The 16,767-nt window shown below is 36.8% G+C and overlaps 1 protein-coding gene across 2 annotated transcripts; it reads left to right on the top strand.

Annotated features, from left to right (window-relative positions):
• Positions 1 to 6,220: 6,220 nt before the first annotated feature.
• LOC122032061 (serine/threonine-protein kinase/endoribonuclease IRE1-like) lies at positions 6,221 to 12,477 on the top strand. 2 transcript variants are annotated; one of them, XM_042591315.1, is made up of 8 exons: positions 6,678 to 6,819; positions 6,947 to 7,012; positions 7,120 to 7,321; positions 7,520 to 9,084; positions 9,745 to 9,917; positions 10,008 to 10,254; positions 10,411 to 10,714; positions 12,117 to 12,477. In XM_042591315.1, exons 3-8 carry the CDS (start codon positions 7,169 to 7,171, stop codon positions 12,261 to 12,263), a joined length of 2,589 nt encoding a protein of 862 aa, XP_042447249.1. In that variant the 5' UTR covers positions 6,678 to 6,819; positions 6,947 to 7,012; positions 7,120 to 7,168; the 3' UTR covers positions 12,264 to 12,477. The 2 variants fall into 2 exon arrangements, with proteins under 2 accessions (XP_042447247.1, XP_042447249.1); XM_042591313.1 differs by lacking the exon at positions 6,947 to 7,012 and having other exon boundaries at positions 6,221 to 6,819.
• The last annotated feature ends 4,290 nt before the right edge of the window (positions 12,478 to 16,767 follow it).

The following is a 16,767-nucleotide window of genomic DNA, read 5'->3' as shown; positions in this document are numbered from 1 at the left end:
CCGGAACTCTCTCCTCCATTGACTTATCTTCACTTATCAACTTGCAATCTATTGACTAGCCTCTCGACCCATCAGGTCTTCTCGTCAATTGTCAGGTCTGCATACCCAATTGGACTTCAGCTAGCTGTTAGGCCTCGTGGATCGAGCCAAACTTCCCGCTAGATATCAGGTTGGCCCTTTGACTTATTTGGACTTTGCACCAACTATCGGATCCTCAGACCTAGTTGGGTTTTAGTCCGGTGTTAGATCCCCTAGACCCGTCAATCCCTACATGCTCGGTAAATGCATTAGATCACAAAAATACATAACTTAACTCGCTTGTAATTCATCAAAATCTGAGTTAAATCGTTAGTGTAGATTGTAACAACAACTATAGTTGAATGATGAGCGGAGTTGTCTCCATTACAATGGGGTCGGGATCAATTCCCAATGGACACATGCCTTCAGAAAAAAACTCCTCTCACCCCTAATCGTTTGGTGGTCGGTTATAAGTAGATCCCGTAATTTACCTTCCTTCACGTAACCTGGGGATGAGCTGTGAGGGACTACTGGGGTGAGCATAATCACCATTTGCTACAACTAAAGAACAAGCAGATCCACACAAAGGGTTGTTGTACTAGGGTAAAATACCCACCATGATTTTGGGATCGACGATACTGGGTTGCTTGGGGTGAGTGATATCACCTTTTACTTCACTAAAGGATGAGTGGAGGTTATGAGGTTAATTCTCAGCATGTGCAAAATGCATCACGGGTCACTTAATCCCATGCAAAGGGCTACTGTGTTGGAGGAAACTAGCCTTGTGATTTACTTTAATTTTAGATCGTATATAGCCGTCCTGGAAGGACCCTTGGAGTGAGAAAAAAATGTGTTGAACAAAAGGATGAGAGCAATCCTAAAGGGCCACAGGGTGAGGATTATCACTTTTTGCTACAACTAAAGGATGAGTGATTGTCGGTGGAAATTTTCGTGGGACAACTTATCACTCCTAGAATTAGTCTGTGTAAGTTGGATATCTAGTGCCAACTTTAAAAAACTAAAGGATGAGTGGTTTCCCCCAAATCATAGCAAGTTGGCAAGAGGTAAGGTGGATACACTCGACGTTGAGAGTTTGATTCTCCAGCGTAATTTCAGACACCTGCGGTGCTAAAAACTTGGTGTGCCAGGTCGTCAAGCTACGGGGACTCGTTTCCTGGATTCACTTGGTGAGTGGGATGTAGGGGTCGGACCTGTTGAAGATCGATGGCCGACTAGAAAGGGGATTGAATAGACGGTGCCCCCAATTCGCGATTCTCTCTTCCTACACGTGTTAGTTGCATAGCAAAAATACAAATAAACAAAGCTAAACAATAAAGAAGAACATAAAATCTCTAACACAACGATTTACGTGGTTCAGAGATAAATCTCCTACTTCATGACTGTCCGTAAGGTGGACGATCCTGATCCGTCTATGGATGACTCCCCAGAAATCTCCGGCTAGCTCACGTAGCTCTTTGTGAGTGGAGAAATCTCATCACAACTCTCACAAGAATACTTGAGACGCTAGGGCACTTGTTGCCTACTAATTAGAGTTAATCAACACTAATTTCGTCAACTTTAACCAAACTCCCAAGCCTTGGTTATATAGATCAAGGGTTGGAAAACCCCGCCTACTAGTTGACTACTCTCTGTGGAAATTCGATCGTTACAATCAAACGGCTCGATATCAGTCGATTGGTGATTTTACTACTTGATTGCTCCACACTAGCAAAACAAACAGAGGCATTATGTTAGTTCCCAGTTGACTGCCTAATCGACTGCCCAGTCGACTACACCTGTTCACTAGTACAACCACTAATCGATTGATAAACCCTAAACCTAGGGTTTCCCGCCCCGAGTACAATCTCTCAACACTCGGATCTTCATGACTCACTTGACTCTTCTTCACAACCTTGACCTCTTGCCTTCAAGCCTTCTTCCTTTGGCTCTTGTCTCTCGGATACATTCAAGCCTGCGGCTTGCCCCAATGTCATCATTCGTGTATGTCTCGAAATGCGCTTCCCTCAGCTCTTGTCCTTGCTGTCTTGTCCACGGTCCCTCGGATGCTCCATCCTTCACCAGACCCGAAGTCATCAAGCTGAGTCAAATGTGTATCCTACAAACCTGCATAACTCAAATACACATATCAAATACAAAGGTAAATCTAACTTAAATTCTTTGCCCAAACATTAAAACACATGGTCACATGGACCCTCAAAATTGCATTCAATAGGACCGTCTACTCCAAGATTAATCGGCTAATAAGATCTGGATACTTGATAGCATGGTTTATAAAATCACAAAATGGATCGTAGGATCCTGAAGTAGGAAATTGATCCAGATTGATTGAGAATTGGGTTTCGAAGTGTAATCGAAATATAATTGTTGAAATTGTACAAGATTGGTGAATTCTGAAGGATTAAAAAGAATTTAGATATCTCCATAATGGTATGATATTGTCCACTTTGAGCCTAAGCCCTCATGGTTTTGCTCTTAGGATCTACCCAAAAGGCTTTATGCCAATGGAGATATCTTTTTTCTTATAAACCTATGATCTTTCTCATGTGTTTTCAATGTGGGACTATGTTTGCAACCTTGCAACCCAACAATCCCCCCTCAAACAATGGACCATAAGCTTCCCATGTCCGATTCTCAACCTACCAGGTCTTCCTACACTTCGGTCCACCCGACCTACTAGGACTTCCTTACCTAGCCGTAACTAGGACTTCCTGCCTGGCGTCTGATCCTCTTGATCCGAACATAGGAGCCCCCACTTTCTTTGTTCGAGGTCAATATTGTACTTGCATAACTTAATCAAAACATAGCTCTTGTGCATAATTGGCGGTTAAACCTTCTGACAGTCCGGGCTTTGATACCAATTGAAGGATCGAAAAGAATTTAGATATCTGATACCAGGTAAGAAAGCAAGCAAAGAAACAAAGTTACCTTCGGGTGAACAGTACCCAAAACATCGGTACTGTTCATAGAAGGCGCCTTCCATGGTTATGGAAGGCGCCTTCCACTGGATGAAATTTGGATGAAGTCAAGGATAGACACCAATCACTTCGGGATTGATTTTGCCTCATTAGAGGCGCCTTCCATGCTTATGCAAGGCACCTTCCAAGCCTTTTATAAGGCAGTTTCGAGGAGGCCTTGGATCATCAAGAACATTCTAGCTACTACGCGTACATTCGAGCTTCCGACTGCTTCTAGTTATTGCTGCTACTCTATAGTGAAGTTGCTGAGTCCGACGACCACTCCTAAGAGTTCTGATCGCGTCCGACAAACAGACATCAACACGAAGTGCTCTATTACAATTTATAAAAGTGTTGGTAATATTTATTTTCTATATTTATTTTTTACAAAAGGACAAGTGTAGTGTGTTGCACTTGACCTAGGTCTCTTGTACTTGATTCTCTCTTCCGGGGTACTGAAGAGGTTTTTAGTGGATTGACCATCAATAGATCTGCGAGACCTGGACTTTGGAGTAGGAGTTGCCGAAGACTCCGAACCAAGTAAAAACCACTTGTGTTTTTATGGTTTTTGAATTCTTACTTTCCGCTACGTACTTTGCTTTTAACTTTTAAAAGAAAACAAACATTACGATTCAACAAATTCAACAAGATCTTACTTTACAAATGATTCTAATCGGTGGCGGAACCATGGACAATATCTTCATTGGTGGAACCATAGACAACGTTAGTAGAGGAGGCAACACCGACGGCTTGCGGATGGGGACATACGAACTTAAGCTTCACTAGTTTCTTGTGGCTGGGATTGTCTATAAAGGTGGGCAAAGCTATTCTCTAATTACTCGTGATGGGAAGACATCGATTGGTGGCTAGCAAGGACGACGATAGGGATACACGATCATGGGTGAATAGTGAGTGTATGGGTGAGGGAGCAGCAAAAGCGTCAGTTTAAAAAACAACATCGACACAATGAAAGCATCGACACGGCGGTTAAAAACTTTAGAATTTTAATTAAAATATTAATTAATTAATTCAATTAATTCCTAATTTAAATAAAATAATTTAAATAGACTTTAATCCTAATTAAATTATTCTATATATATATATAAATTTTAAAAATTATAAATAAATTATATTTATTTATTATATTATTATTAATTTGATTTAATTTATTTTAAAGATAAATTTAATGAATTATCAAAGTGATTTAGTATTCATTATCCATTTAATCCTTCAATCAAATATTAAATTAAATTTTAAAGATATTTTTAGGATCATTCTACAATCCTAATCCCAAATTGATCATATTTAGAATCGTGGACCTACCTACTATGTCTTTTATATATATATATATATATACACGAAGTTGTCTTCCCAAATTGGTAACAACTGTTTTTTCTTTTTTTATTTTATTTTTTATCTATGAATTAAAAAGTAATTAAAATATTTTTTTAAGATTTTATTTATAGGGTTCAGGCTTTAAGTTATAGTGTTAAAACTATTTTCTTTTTTAGATTTTACCTCTAGGGTTCAGACTTCCCAATTAGATTATAGTGTTTGGTTTAAAAAAAATTAAAATAAAATTAATTTAAATAGTTATTGAGTATTGTAATATGTTGAGGGGATATATTCATGTATTAGAAATTTATATAAGGAAATGTTAATTTTTTTAATTGATTTTTTTAATTTAAAATATTAAAAAAATAAAAAAAATCGAGCGATCTCCTGCGCATGCACAGTCGCGGACTGTGTGAGCGCGCAGGAGATCACACCTCTATATATATATATATATATATAAAAGATGAGTGATTATCATTAAGTTTTGCCTTGGTTACAATGCAATAGTAAAATACTTCAATTCTTAATTGTGACATACTGTGAAATTCATTTCTTCTAGTAGAATGATAACCCTTAAGCGTTAACACAAAGTGATAAATCATTTGTAATTTTGAATTTATCATACTAGAAAAATCAAGGATGAACGGCCTCCCATACTACGGAGCAATCATAGAGTGCTTCTATAGTTAACTAGATATTCATGAGTCAATTCGTAGTTGTGATACATTGTGAAATTAATTTTTTCTAGTGGGAAGACAACCTTGGAATGTTGGTTGTGGAATGACGAGCTATTCATACTTCCATGTTTACCCTGATGGTTGGTGAAAAATTTTCATGGTGCCAAACTGGTCATCTCTATGATGAATCAGTTCGAAGAGTTGAATATTTAGATTATAAAAAAAAATTAACAGTGCTCTGGGGTTATCGTGCGATGGTAAAAGATGAGACGAACTCCCTAGATAATTAGAGTTCCAATCTCACCCAGGATAAATTACATTCGGAGAGTTTGAAAAATTTGTGACACTGAGCCGTCCGTTATAACCCATATGTGCTTGCTAAATTATTTTGATGGTTAGTAGAAAAGTTTCGTAAGATCGAACTAGTCACTCCTAGAATTAGTTGGACCATAGCACTACTAGATATATGAATTATAAAAACTAAAAACTAAAAATTGAGAAGGTAAATCATTCAACAAACTTCTAATATTTATAGTTTCAATATCAATTAAGGCATACTATATTTTCCTCATGATGAAAAATATTTCTAAATTACATCCAGGATGAAAAGAAAAATAATGGTACCATCATGTTAATGGTCCATCATTAAGGATGGGATTCTTTAGATCATCTTTCCTGATTTATTTCTAAGTAGAAAAACTTGAATTGATGGAAGACAATGACTCTATATATTAAATAAATGGGATCATTATCTCCCACCAATGCAAATATTGGATCAGGAGATAATAAAATTTCTTGCCAAATTTTGACCTGACAGGATGCCCCATGACAAACAATCAAACAATATCAGCCGTCAAATTTACTTAACGTTTCTCACGTCTATAATATGGTCGATGAATATTCAACGCGATTGAAACGGATCAGTTGGTCAGGTCCGACTCAGATTCAATCAGTGACTTCAGGTTAACCATCTAGACGGAGCCCAATTGGACCCTACCTACCAGCTCAAGCGCATCATTTAAAAAAAAATATTTTAAGTTTTTTAAAAATTATATTGAAATATTTTTTTTTCGAATATTTGCATATAATCTGCAATATGGAGCAGTTAAAAATAGAACAAGTATATTTCGAACATAAAAATCTATGGCTCGAGCATTTGTGTAAACCTAGTGAGTACTTAGTCAAATGCGTATATTTCGAATACCAAAAATAATTTACGGGATCCGCGATTCATTTCTGTGATGGGATAAACACGGAACGTGTCGACGCTTCCCATTTTCCTTCCAATTGCGGCGGCGGCAGCAAGGAGGCGACGAAAGACGAGGAGGAGGAGGAGGAGGAGAGAGGGAGAGAGCAAGGAATCGCCTTCTTTTCGCTCCTCGAATCCATCTCGTTGCCCTAAAGTTTTGCTTCCTCTGCGTTTATTTTGCTTTCCGAGTAGATCTGATCGCCCCTGCCAACTAACAAGTCCTCCCTGTCTTCTCAATTCGATGCTCGATGAGGCTCTCGGTCAAGAACCTCGTGTTCTTCTTCGCCGTGGTTGTCTTGGGGTTTCTCACCTCCGGCGTGCTGACGCCATCGGTGCTTGATTCGCCGGTGGAGGGCGAACCATGGCTGGCAGATGCAGCAGCAGCTGTTTCTTGTTCTCCCTCCTCTTCTTATCCGCATCGGTTTTCTCTTTCAGCTTCGCCTGCTGTCCAGGTCTCTGATGCAGAGAACGAGAGTGGACACCGCCCGTTGTCCAATGATCTAGTACCCTTCCCGACGGCTATAACAAGTCCCGGAAAGAGAGCGATCTTGAGTTTGGATGAAAAGTAAGTATGGAGATTTTGGGTTCATGTGAATAGGCGAACATTTCTGCATTTATGCGTGTTTTTGTATGTTTGATTGTTCTTTTGATTTTTTTAAATTAAGCAAAGATCTGACTTATTATTGTTCTAGTGTGTTCTGACTTTAGCATCAGTTTTGAGGTAATGGAGACCAAGCTTCTTTAACACTGACGAAAATGTGGGTCTTAAGCTTTTGCGTTTAATCATATTAACTTGTCTAAGCATCTAAACTTGCCGCGCCTCAATAATTGGGCATTTGCTAATACATTTGCAAATATGATGCAGTAAACATGATAAATTCCTCCTCGCGTTGCCAAATGGTACTATCTATTTCATGAATAGATCCAAGAAACCTCAGTGGAAGCTTTTGACTGGTCAGCCGCTTTCATATTCGTGGCATTCTCCTTCAATTGTTGATCCTGAATATATTGTGTCATCTGATGGCGATGGGGAACTCTATGAATACAGCAAGGATTCTGGGAAAAGGGTACGCTCTTAGTGTCCTTTTGATATATATATTTTACAATCGCAATTTCAAGCTTCAAATCATTCCCATTAAGATTGGTAGCTCAGTGTAGAATACACTCTGTGAAGCCTAAAATTTAAACGTTCCTAGTTTTTATTTTTTCCTATGTGATTGGCAAATTCAACTGAATTATTTTATGCTTTCTTTCTTTTCATATAGAAGCATAGCTGGTCCATTGAGGAATGTGTCCAGCGAGCACCTATTGTTGAAGGATCAATCATCACTACTGGAACAAAGACATCAACTTTTTATGTGGTTGATGCAGAAAGTGGGGAGTTAATTTATAATGACATGGACCCTTTAAATTTGGCAACTGTTGGAGTGCGTTCTGCTAGAGAGCAGTCCATTGCATCCACATTAGAATCTGGCAATGCAACTTACATAACCATTATAAGAACAGATTATTTTCTCGACAGTTATGAGATAAACAATCATTTGTGGAGCGTTATGATTTCTCGTATAAGTGCTTATAATGTTGGGACTGGATTTCCACCCGCTGTGGATGATGGGACGGAACTACCCGCCATGACTGAAAGGAATATTCCTGTCTACATTCAGGTTGAAGCTGATCAATCACCTGAGCCAAAGCTTATGCTACCTGCCCCATCTAAACCAACTGCTGGAATGTTGTCTGGGAAGCATGTTGTGCAATCGTCTGAATGTGAAGCAATTGATAATTGTTCATTGGGAATTCTTACTGCTTCCAAGTCAGTCCCTGTCCAGTTATCTGGAAAACCAGATGTTTTGTTTGCCTCTTTGGATGTAACACAAGGCTTACCTGTACCTGTTTCTCCAAAAGCATGCCCGTTGGGAAACTGCATTGCTGCTAGACCAAGTTTACCTGCTGAACATTTTAGACCGAGTTCTGGAAAAGATATTCCCAATGCATCACAGAAGTTGTTAGATGACCCAAAGGAAAATTCAACAAGTGAATATTCTGATGCCCCTATGAATTTGTGGTTGCCATTGCAATTTATTAACGGTCAAGGTTACATTTGGCTTTGGATTCTATTTTGCGCTGCTCTATTGATGTTTTCCGGTTTTTGGTTGAGAAAATGGTTGAATTATAATAAAGAATATGATGATTCAATACAAAAACAATCTGTGCTTTCCAAGAGAAAAAAACTCCTGAAAGCTGGAAATTTTAAAAGTTATACCAGCAGTGATATTGATGATCAAAATATTGTATTAAATGGAGAAAATACTGAAACTGTTGGACACAGTCAAATTCAAGACAATAGGAGTTACTCATTCATAAACCTCACAAAGCCAGATGATAGTAGTGATGGGCGTTGGGTTGGGAGACTCTTTGTTACAAATACTGAAATTGGCCGAGGGAGCAATGGTACAGTTGTCTTTGAAGGACTTTATGATGGCCGACCAGTCGCAGTGAAACGGCTCCTTCGTGTGCATGATGATGTGGCTCTTAAAGAGATTCAGAATCTTATTGCATCTGATCGGCATCCAAATATTGTTCGGTGGTACGGGGTGGAACAAGATCTGGATTTTGTCTATATCTCATTGGAGCGCTGTACTTGCAGCCTAAGTGATCTAATACAATTGTGCTCAGAGTCTTCTTCAGATTCTAAATATGCGGGAAATGGAACTTCAAACACTCTCATTGAGCGCAAACTTCAGTTAGGCTTGGTGAAAAATGTTGGAAAGGAATTTTCTTTGTGGAGTGCTAATGGGCTTCCTTCCTCTCAGCTCTTAAAACTTATGAGGTTGGAGTTTGTTGCTGTCCCCCATTTCCTTTCTTGTTCTTAAACATGCTTTCACTTTAACTGTGCATCCTGATTTATTGCAACAAAAATATATCAAGTATTTTTTTTCCTTATTCGATCATAGATAGCTAGAGAACTTTGAAGAGTTGTGAATTAGCACTTACTAGGACATTCTGGACATGCACAAAAGTTCAAACATAACTTAACATGCAGCTGAGTTTTGCCTCATTTGATTGAATCAGGCACTTTAGTTGTTTATAGTGAAGAATCTTTTAGCAACTTTATATCTTCTATTATGAAAGAAATATTGAGCCTTACTACAAATTTTATTACTTGGCCAGCTTAATATTGAACCTGGTTCAAGTCTATGTCACACCAACCTTCCAACACAGTATTTGAATTTATCAGTCCAACGCTTTAGATCCTCATTGTCAAAGTACACTTGAACAACTTTGTCAAATGATTTTGATGTATTCTATACATTGTGGGAAGCCTTTTTCACATGCATAACTTTAGGATGGTTATTGTTATTTACATAGGTTCCCTCGGCTCTTTTTATTCAAATTTTGATAATATAGATTTCAAAATTTTTAAGCCATTTATTTATTTATTTATTTATTGTCATTTTGTAATCTGTCTGTGCTCCATTTTGTAATACAGAGATGTAATTTCTGGTCTTGCACATCTTCATGAACTTGGAATCATACATCGGGATCTAAAACCTCAAAATGTCTTAATAAGCAATGATAGATATTTTAATGCCAAACTGTCTGATATGGGCATTAGCAAACGCCTGCTTGAAGACATGACTTGTTTGAGTCGTAATGCCACTGGTGAGTGCAGAATGTAATTCAATATAGATTCTCTTTAATTTGTATAATGTTTCAAGTGGACTAAGAATAAGTTTGTATTGACGTAACCAGGGTCTGGTAGTTCAGGCTGGCAAGCTCCAGAGCAACTCCTTCATGGACGTCAGACACGAGCTGTGGATTTGTTCAGTTTGGGTTGTATTCTGTTCTTTTGCATCACCAAAGGCAAACATCCATTTGGCAATCACTTTGAAAGGGATTCAAATATTGTGAAGAATCACATGGACCTCTTTTTGGTCGATCATATACCAGAGGCTGAACATCTACTTTGTCAATTGTTACATCCTGACCCGCAGATGAGGTAGGCTGAAATTTTTTGACTCTTTAATTTTCATTATAATTATTTTCTCCCATTTTCATTGCTTTCTTAATTGCATCTATTTAATATTAATTTGCACTGCGGTCATTTCTCTCCATGTTCATTGCTTTGTATAATAGCATCATTTGATATGAACAGGCCAAATGCAGTGGAAGTATTGCATCATCCTCTTTTCTGGAGTTCTGAGACACGACTCTCATTTCTACGAGATTTGAGTGATAGAATTGAATTGGAGGACAGAGAGAATGAATCAGATTTTCTCAAAGCACTAAAAAATAGTGCAGCAGCTGCATTTGGTGGGAAATGGAAAGAAAAATTGGACGTTGCATTAATAACAGATATGGGTCGTTATCGAAAATATCGATTTGATTGCATGCGAGATCTTCTTCGAGTAATAAGAAACAAGTTGAACCATTATAGGGAGCTACCCAAACCTCTCCAGGTTTGTTACTTCCAACTCCTTCCAACTTTGAAATCGATTTGTCACATGCCATGACTTTTGTTTCAGTTAAGTATTTATGCGATTCTTTTTGAAATTGCATTACTCTTTAACATAATTATCATGAAAACGTTGTTTGTCAGAGTACGAATTTTCAGAAAACTTGTCATGCCTTTCTCTTTTAATGGGTCATTCTAGGTTGAAGTCTTTTTGATTTGTCTCTTTTTGGTTAAAAAATAGTCAGTGATTGAACCAACAATATAATATTATATTTGTACAATTTGTTTAAGAATGACGTCTTTAATCCATTCACATCATAAAGATTTGTATATTTGCTCTTATCATATTAAAATTTTATATTTATTAACACAAAATAACAAAGACCATTTGCTTATCCTATATATATTTATATATATATATATATATATATATATAGAGAGAGAGAGAGAGAGAGAGAGAGAGAGAGATTTGTTATATTGGACAACACACGTGGGCACCTCTCACATGGGGAGGTGCCTCCGCGTGTGTCACCCAACATAACAAATTTGTGTGTGTGTGTGTATATATATATATATAATAATAATAAAAAACAACTTATATTGCCATTGTTTTTAAATATAGACTTAATTAGCAAAATCATGGTTCATACTATTCATATATATTTTTGTTAGCCTCAACTATGCTACACATAATAAAAAGAAGAAAACTATATAAACATAACGTGTGCTTATAATCAAAAGAAAATAAACTTCCATGAAAAATTAATGAAATATTTTGCATAAAAGAAATTAAAAATATCTAACAATTTTTTTTTCTTTTCAAATTGATAAGATCAATGAAAATTCTGACAAAGCAACAAATAAGTGTTTCTTTTGACTTGCCACGCAACGTCAATCTATCTATTGGCGGCTCTCAGTTTCGGCAATACTTTTGATTTACAATATATTAGTTTGGATTATCTATTGATTTCCAGTAAATTCTTTTTCTTCAACCATTCTATATTGCTTAATGCATCCATTCATTGCAGATATATCTACATCTTTGTGCTTTTCCACCCAAGTAATGTCCATATTATTACCTTTCTGTTGTCAGGAAGATAATTCTATTTAGTTTCTCCTCTCTTGATCTTTAAGCCTTGATTGTTGGTATACGGTCATTGATTCAATGGCAAACCTAAGCATTATGCTTAACAGAACTTTGTTGATCTGCACAATTTTATTCTTCTTTTGGCAGGGTGGTTCTCAAATACATAATGTTTGTTGTCATTTTTACTCGCACAAATGTAGTTAACATTGGCTGTGTGTTTCGTTAAACTTTAGAAAACAGTATTGAATGTGATACCTGTTTAAAATTACATTTTTTTATAGCTCAAATGAATCCTTTAAATAATTCCCATTCCTTCCAGGAAATTCTCGGACCTGTTCCTGAAGGATTTGATTCATACTTTGCAAGTCGATTCCCCAAACTTCTTATAGAAGTCTACAAGGTGGCTTTCCAGTACTGCAAGGAAGAGGACTTCTTCAAAAAGATTTATAGAACTAGTATTTTATAGCTTTATACGGAGCTACCTTACCTATATCTTAGTCCTTTGAGAAACCTGATTATCACTGTACAATATTAATGTAAATGTTTAACATATGCTTTAAAACTAATGTAATTAGGCCCTTTATTGTACTTGCGTTCGAGAGAAAGACCAACCCTTGTAAATTATCAACGCAAGTATACTATTCATCATATTCCAGAGGGCAATGGTACTTAATTCTATACGACTTCATTTTCGTTTGGGTACTTCAACAATGAGTAGTAATTGATAGGTGATTTCTTTTATTTATTTATTTTTTAGGTTGCATTTTGATGTTACGACAAAGCGAGTAGAGTAAAAGATTTTCACGGAGAACCTTTGTCATTAAGAGTAAATATCGTGAAGAGAATTTGCTATACAGCCATTAAAACTCTATTCTGGTACTTGAATCTATAATTTTCCCCATCACCAATCTACCATTCGCGAGTTTTTTTTTCTTTCTAATCTTAATTTGCAATGAGTTTATTTAGAAGTCAATTCAATCGGTTGAATTCATCAACAGCTGCCTTTTCGCAGAACCATCAACCTCGACCTTCTCGTGATTCCGGTCAAATGAAGCAATCCTTCCTCATGCGATCGCTCCTCGTTTTCAGACTAGTCGCATCACTTGAGTTAAAATCATGACTTATACTCGAACTCGATCGAATTAAGAATGAAAACGTCGTAGGTTTCAAGTTGAAACAACCGCGTTTTGAACGAGTCTTTTAATTTGCCTGTTGAACGAGCAATATGTTGTGCGTGGACTTCAAATTCAAAACCCATGCACAAGTTCGTTCAATATATATATATATATATACACACACTGGTAGATCAGTTAATTATACCATCATTAATTGATCAATTCTTCTCTCCATTTCTCCTTCTCTCCGTTGAGTTGAGCTAGACAAGTAGTGAATGGCCGGTGTAATGGTTTCAAAGAAGCAGCTGGTGTTGGTGCTGCTGGTAGCGAGCATATGTCTGATGGTGGCGGCGAGGCCGCTGGGGATGCATGGAGAGTACTACAACGTCGTCGATGGCGAGCTGCTGTTGCAGTCTCTCCCGCAAGGAAAGGTGACGCCATCAGGGAAATCAGGCTGCACCCACAGCCTTAACCGCGGCGGTCATTGTCGGCGGCGTTGAGGAAAAACTCAATTCAAGTTAACATTCCTTGAACTATATATAGCTAGTGATTAAGAAGTGGAGGAGACGATCCCCCCGTGAAGATGGTGGATCTTAATTATGAGTTTGTTTGTTTTTTTTCCCCACATAATGGATTTGATTGTTCACTCATGATTATTATTTTCTTTATTTAAAATAAAAAAATTATGGTTGCTCTATATATGTATATGCATTGGAGTAGAAGATGATATAGTCCCTCCTAAATAGTTCACTATTACTTGTCCCATGAAAAGATACAAATAGAAGTCATACAAATAGATCCTAAATAGTTCACTATTACTTGTGAGTTGTGCCATGACAAGATACAAATAGAAGTCATACAAATAGACAGATTAAAGGAGAAAGCAAAAGATGATCTATATGTATTGTTAGTTAGTGATATGGATATTCAGGAAGTCAGAGAATTAAAAATCCTATTTAGAAAAAAAATATGATTGACTAAATATAGAAAAGAGATATATATTTTTTACTATTTCCAATAATATTTATGTGTAAATTAAGTACCTATTTTACCACTTCTACCTACCTCTGTTGTGCAGGTTAAAATATTATAATTTTCATATGATTATAAAAAGACTTTTATGCATACAAAATGATATTTCTATCCTACTGTCTATAAAGATTTGGTTTGAGAATTATTTCTCAATAAAAGATTATAAAGATTTGGTTTAAGAATTATTTCTCAATAAAATATTTAAATGAAGTAGTTTATATTTTAGTATCAAGATAAGATAGATCTAATAGATTTCTTAGTCTAAGTCAAAATATATATATTGATAAAATACTTAATCGTTTTGCTATGTAAAATTCTAAAAGAGATTTCTTACCAATGTCAGATGGTGTGAGCCTTTTGAAGGCTCAATGTCTCTCTACTAAGGAGGAGAGGGATAGCATGGAGAAGATTCCTTATGCATCTGTTATTGGATCTATCATATATATATATGTAATGTTATGTACTCGTCTTATGTCTTGTATGCATTAGCATGTCGAGTAGATACCAATCAGATCCAGGTGAGAGTCATTGGACCGTGGTCAAGAATATTCTTAAATACTTGAGAAAAAATAAAGATAATTTCTTGATATATGGAGGTGATGAGAGGCTCATTGTAAATGGTTACAATGATGCAAGTGTTGGTGCAGCGGGGCTGGCAAGAGGGGAGGGGTGAATTGCCTACAATAAGAAAATACCCTCTTCGATCTTTCAACTCTAAAATAGCAATAATAAAATAATAACAAATAAAATAAAAGAAACAAAAAATAAGAGACCCAACAATTTGACTTGGTACAACCTACATGGTTGTTAATTCAAGGCGGTTGAACATCGCACTAAGAATCTTCTTCTCTGAAGGTGGAGAAGCCTTTTACACACTTAGAGAGCTCAAGAGTTGTTAGAAAATTGAATACTGAGTTGAATGATTATTTCCTAACTCCAGGGGTCTTTTTATAGCTCATGGAAATCCTATCTCGAGTCTTGAGGGTGCCTCCAAAGGGGTTGAGGGTGCCTCCAATGGGATAAGAGGATAAAGTTTTATCCGCATGCCAACGGTCACAAAGATTGGGTTGAGGGCACCCTCAACGCCATGAGGTCGCCCTCAATGCTGCAGGGTATAAATAGCTCCAACTTCTCTTTTTCTCCTTTTCAGCTTCCGAAGTCTCGATTGCTTGGGTGATTGCGGTCAACCGAAATAGGGCTCACCCGAACCACCCAATTTTCGGCCTTCTCCTCGAGCAGGCTTCCACCCCGGCTTCTCGTCCCTCTAATGCCACGCACGTTCTTCTCGTCCACCGGTGTATTCTTCCGCAGCTCTCTCGTCCTTCGAATGCACCGTGCCCGTCAGCTTCCTTCCCGTGCCATCCTTCTCGCTAGCTGCATCTTCCGCTCGACTTCCTGCGCTCCTAAGCTCTTACACACTTAGACACCGTGATCAAAATCAAACAGAATCTAACCTAACATGGTTGATCACATCAAAACAACCATGGGGACCAACAATCTCCCTCTTTTTGATGTGCATCAACTCAAGTTTAAGTTAGGGAAAAAACAGAGAAGAAGTAATTTAAAGAAATTACTAAACTAATATTTTAAGCATAAAGATTGTAATAATAGAATTTGTAATTTTCTAAGTAAAAAAAAATATTAACTTGTTCCTATCCAATTTTTTTTTTTTAAGTACCAATTTTTTAAAAATATTTACTCCCCTAAACTTGTTCCTAACTCTCCCCCTTTGATCACAACAAAAGCGGGGTAGGATTTTTTCAAAATAAATTTAAGTTAACAAAGAACTCTAACCTTTAGGCAATTTAAACAAAATATTTTTGAGAAATTTCCAAAAAATGTTTAAAAAAACTTGTTAAAGCATTATCTAATTTCTATTTTCATGATTTATCAGTAAGTTAATTAAACATCTTATTTCAATATTTTGGCTTCCAAGCAGTGGCGAGGCACTAGGCCTTCTTGGTTATTAGAGCAACAACCACTTTCTTAGACAAAGTCTCATAAAGAAAATTAACTATTTAATTTTTCTTGTTGAAGGCGCTAACTTACAAAAATTTAATTTAGAAAAGATTTTGAAACACAGTATAGGTTCCTTCCTACAGGATTAATCAAAAACTTAGGGGCTACATAATTTCTGGGAATTTTTCTAAGTTGCCTCTGATATTTTCTAATGTACCAGTTCAATTTTCCATACAACTTAAGTTTTGATTTTTGAAATTTATTTAAGCATGCATGATCATTTTTCAATTTTTTAATTTCAATTTTCAATTTTTCATTCTCTAATTTTAGATTATCGTACATTTTTAGAGGACATGTCTTTGCTAAGTTTAATTTTAACTCATCATTTTTCTTTTCTAATTTAACTAAATCTTCAGTAAGCACTTTAATGAACTGAATGGACTGCTTAGAAGTTAGAGTACGTATCTTACTTATCTCAATTTCTGATGCTCCCCATTCATCGCAACATTCTTCTTCTGATGATCCTCCCCCTTCATCTATGCTCATCTCTGAGTCGGTTTCTACTTCAATTTGATGGTTAGCCATCAGTGCTAATCCCGAGAAGACTTCGACTTCATATTCGGAGGATGATGATGTTGGTGCAACCTTAGGTCAAGGTTGACCTGGTTGACCCGACTCGAGGTGACTTGACTCGAGTTGTATTTTGATGTTTGACTTGGGAAGATTGTCGGTGCAACCTTAGGTCAAGGTTGACCTAGTTGAGTTGCATGTTGATGTTTGACACTCGTGAGAGAGTTCTATTCTTGATATGAGACAAGAATAGATGTTTGGGAGATTATTGGTGTAATCGTAAGTCAAGGTTGA

The sequence above is a fragment of the Zingiber officinale genome, chromosome 11A (assembly GCF_018446385.1).
Source record: "Zingiber officinale cultivar Zhangliang chromosome 11A, Zo_v1.1, whole genome shotgun sequence".
Taxonomy (NCBI): domain Eukaryota; kingdom Viridiplantae; phylum Streptophyta; class Magnoliopsida; order Zingiberales; family Zingiberaceae; genus Zingiber; species Zingiber officinale.
Note: the sequence above shows the minus strand (reverse complement) of the source record. Positions and strands in the feature narration are given on the sequence as shown.

What these genes read in the sequence shown, in the direction of transcription:
- LOC122032061 (XM_042591313.1), top strand. Translation starts at nt 6,503, where the DNA reads ATGAGGCTCTCGGTCAAGAACCTCGTGTTCTTCTTCGCCGTGGTTGTC. An exon ending in ATCTTGAGTTTGGATGAAAA is followed by an intron (nt 6,820 to 7,119) that starts GTAAGTATGGAG and finishes AATATGATGCAG; the next exon opens with TAAACATGATAAATTCCTCC. An exon ending in GCAAGGATTCTGGGAAAAGG is followed by an intron (nt 7,322 to 7,519) that starts GTACGCTCTTAG and finishes CTTTTCATATAG; the next exon opens with AAGCATAGCTGGTCCATTGA.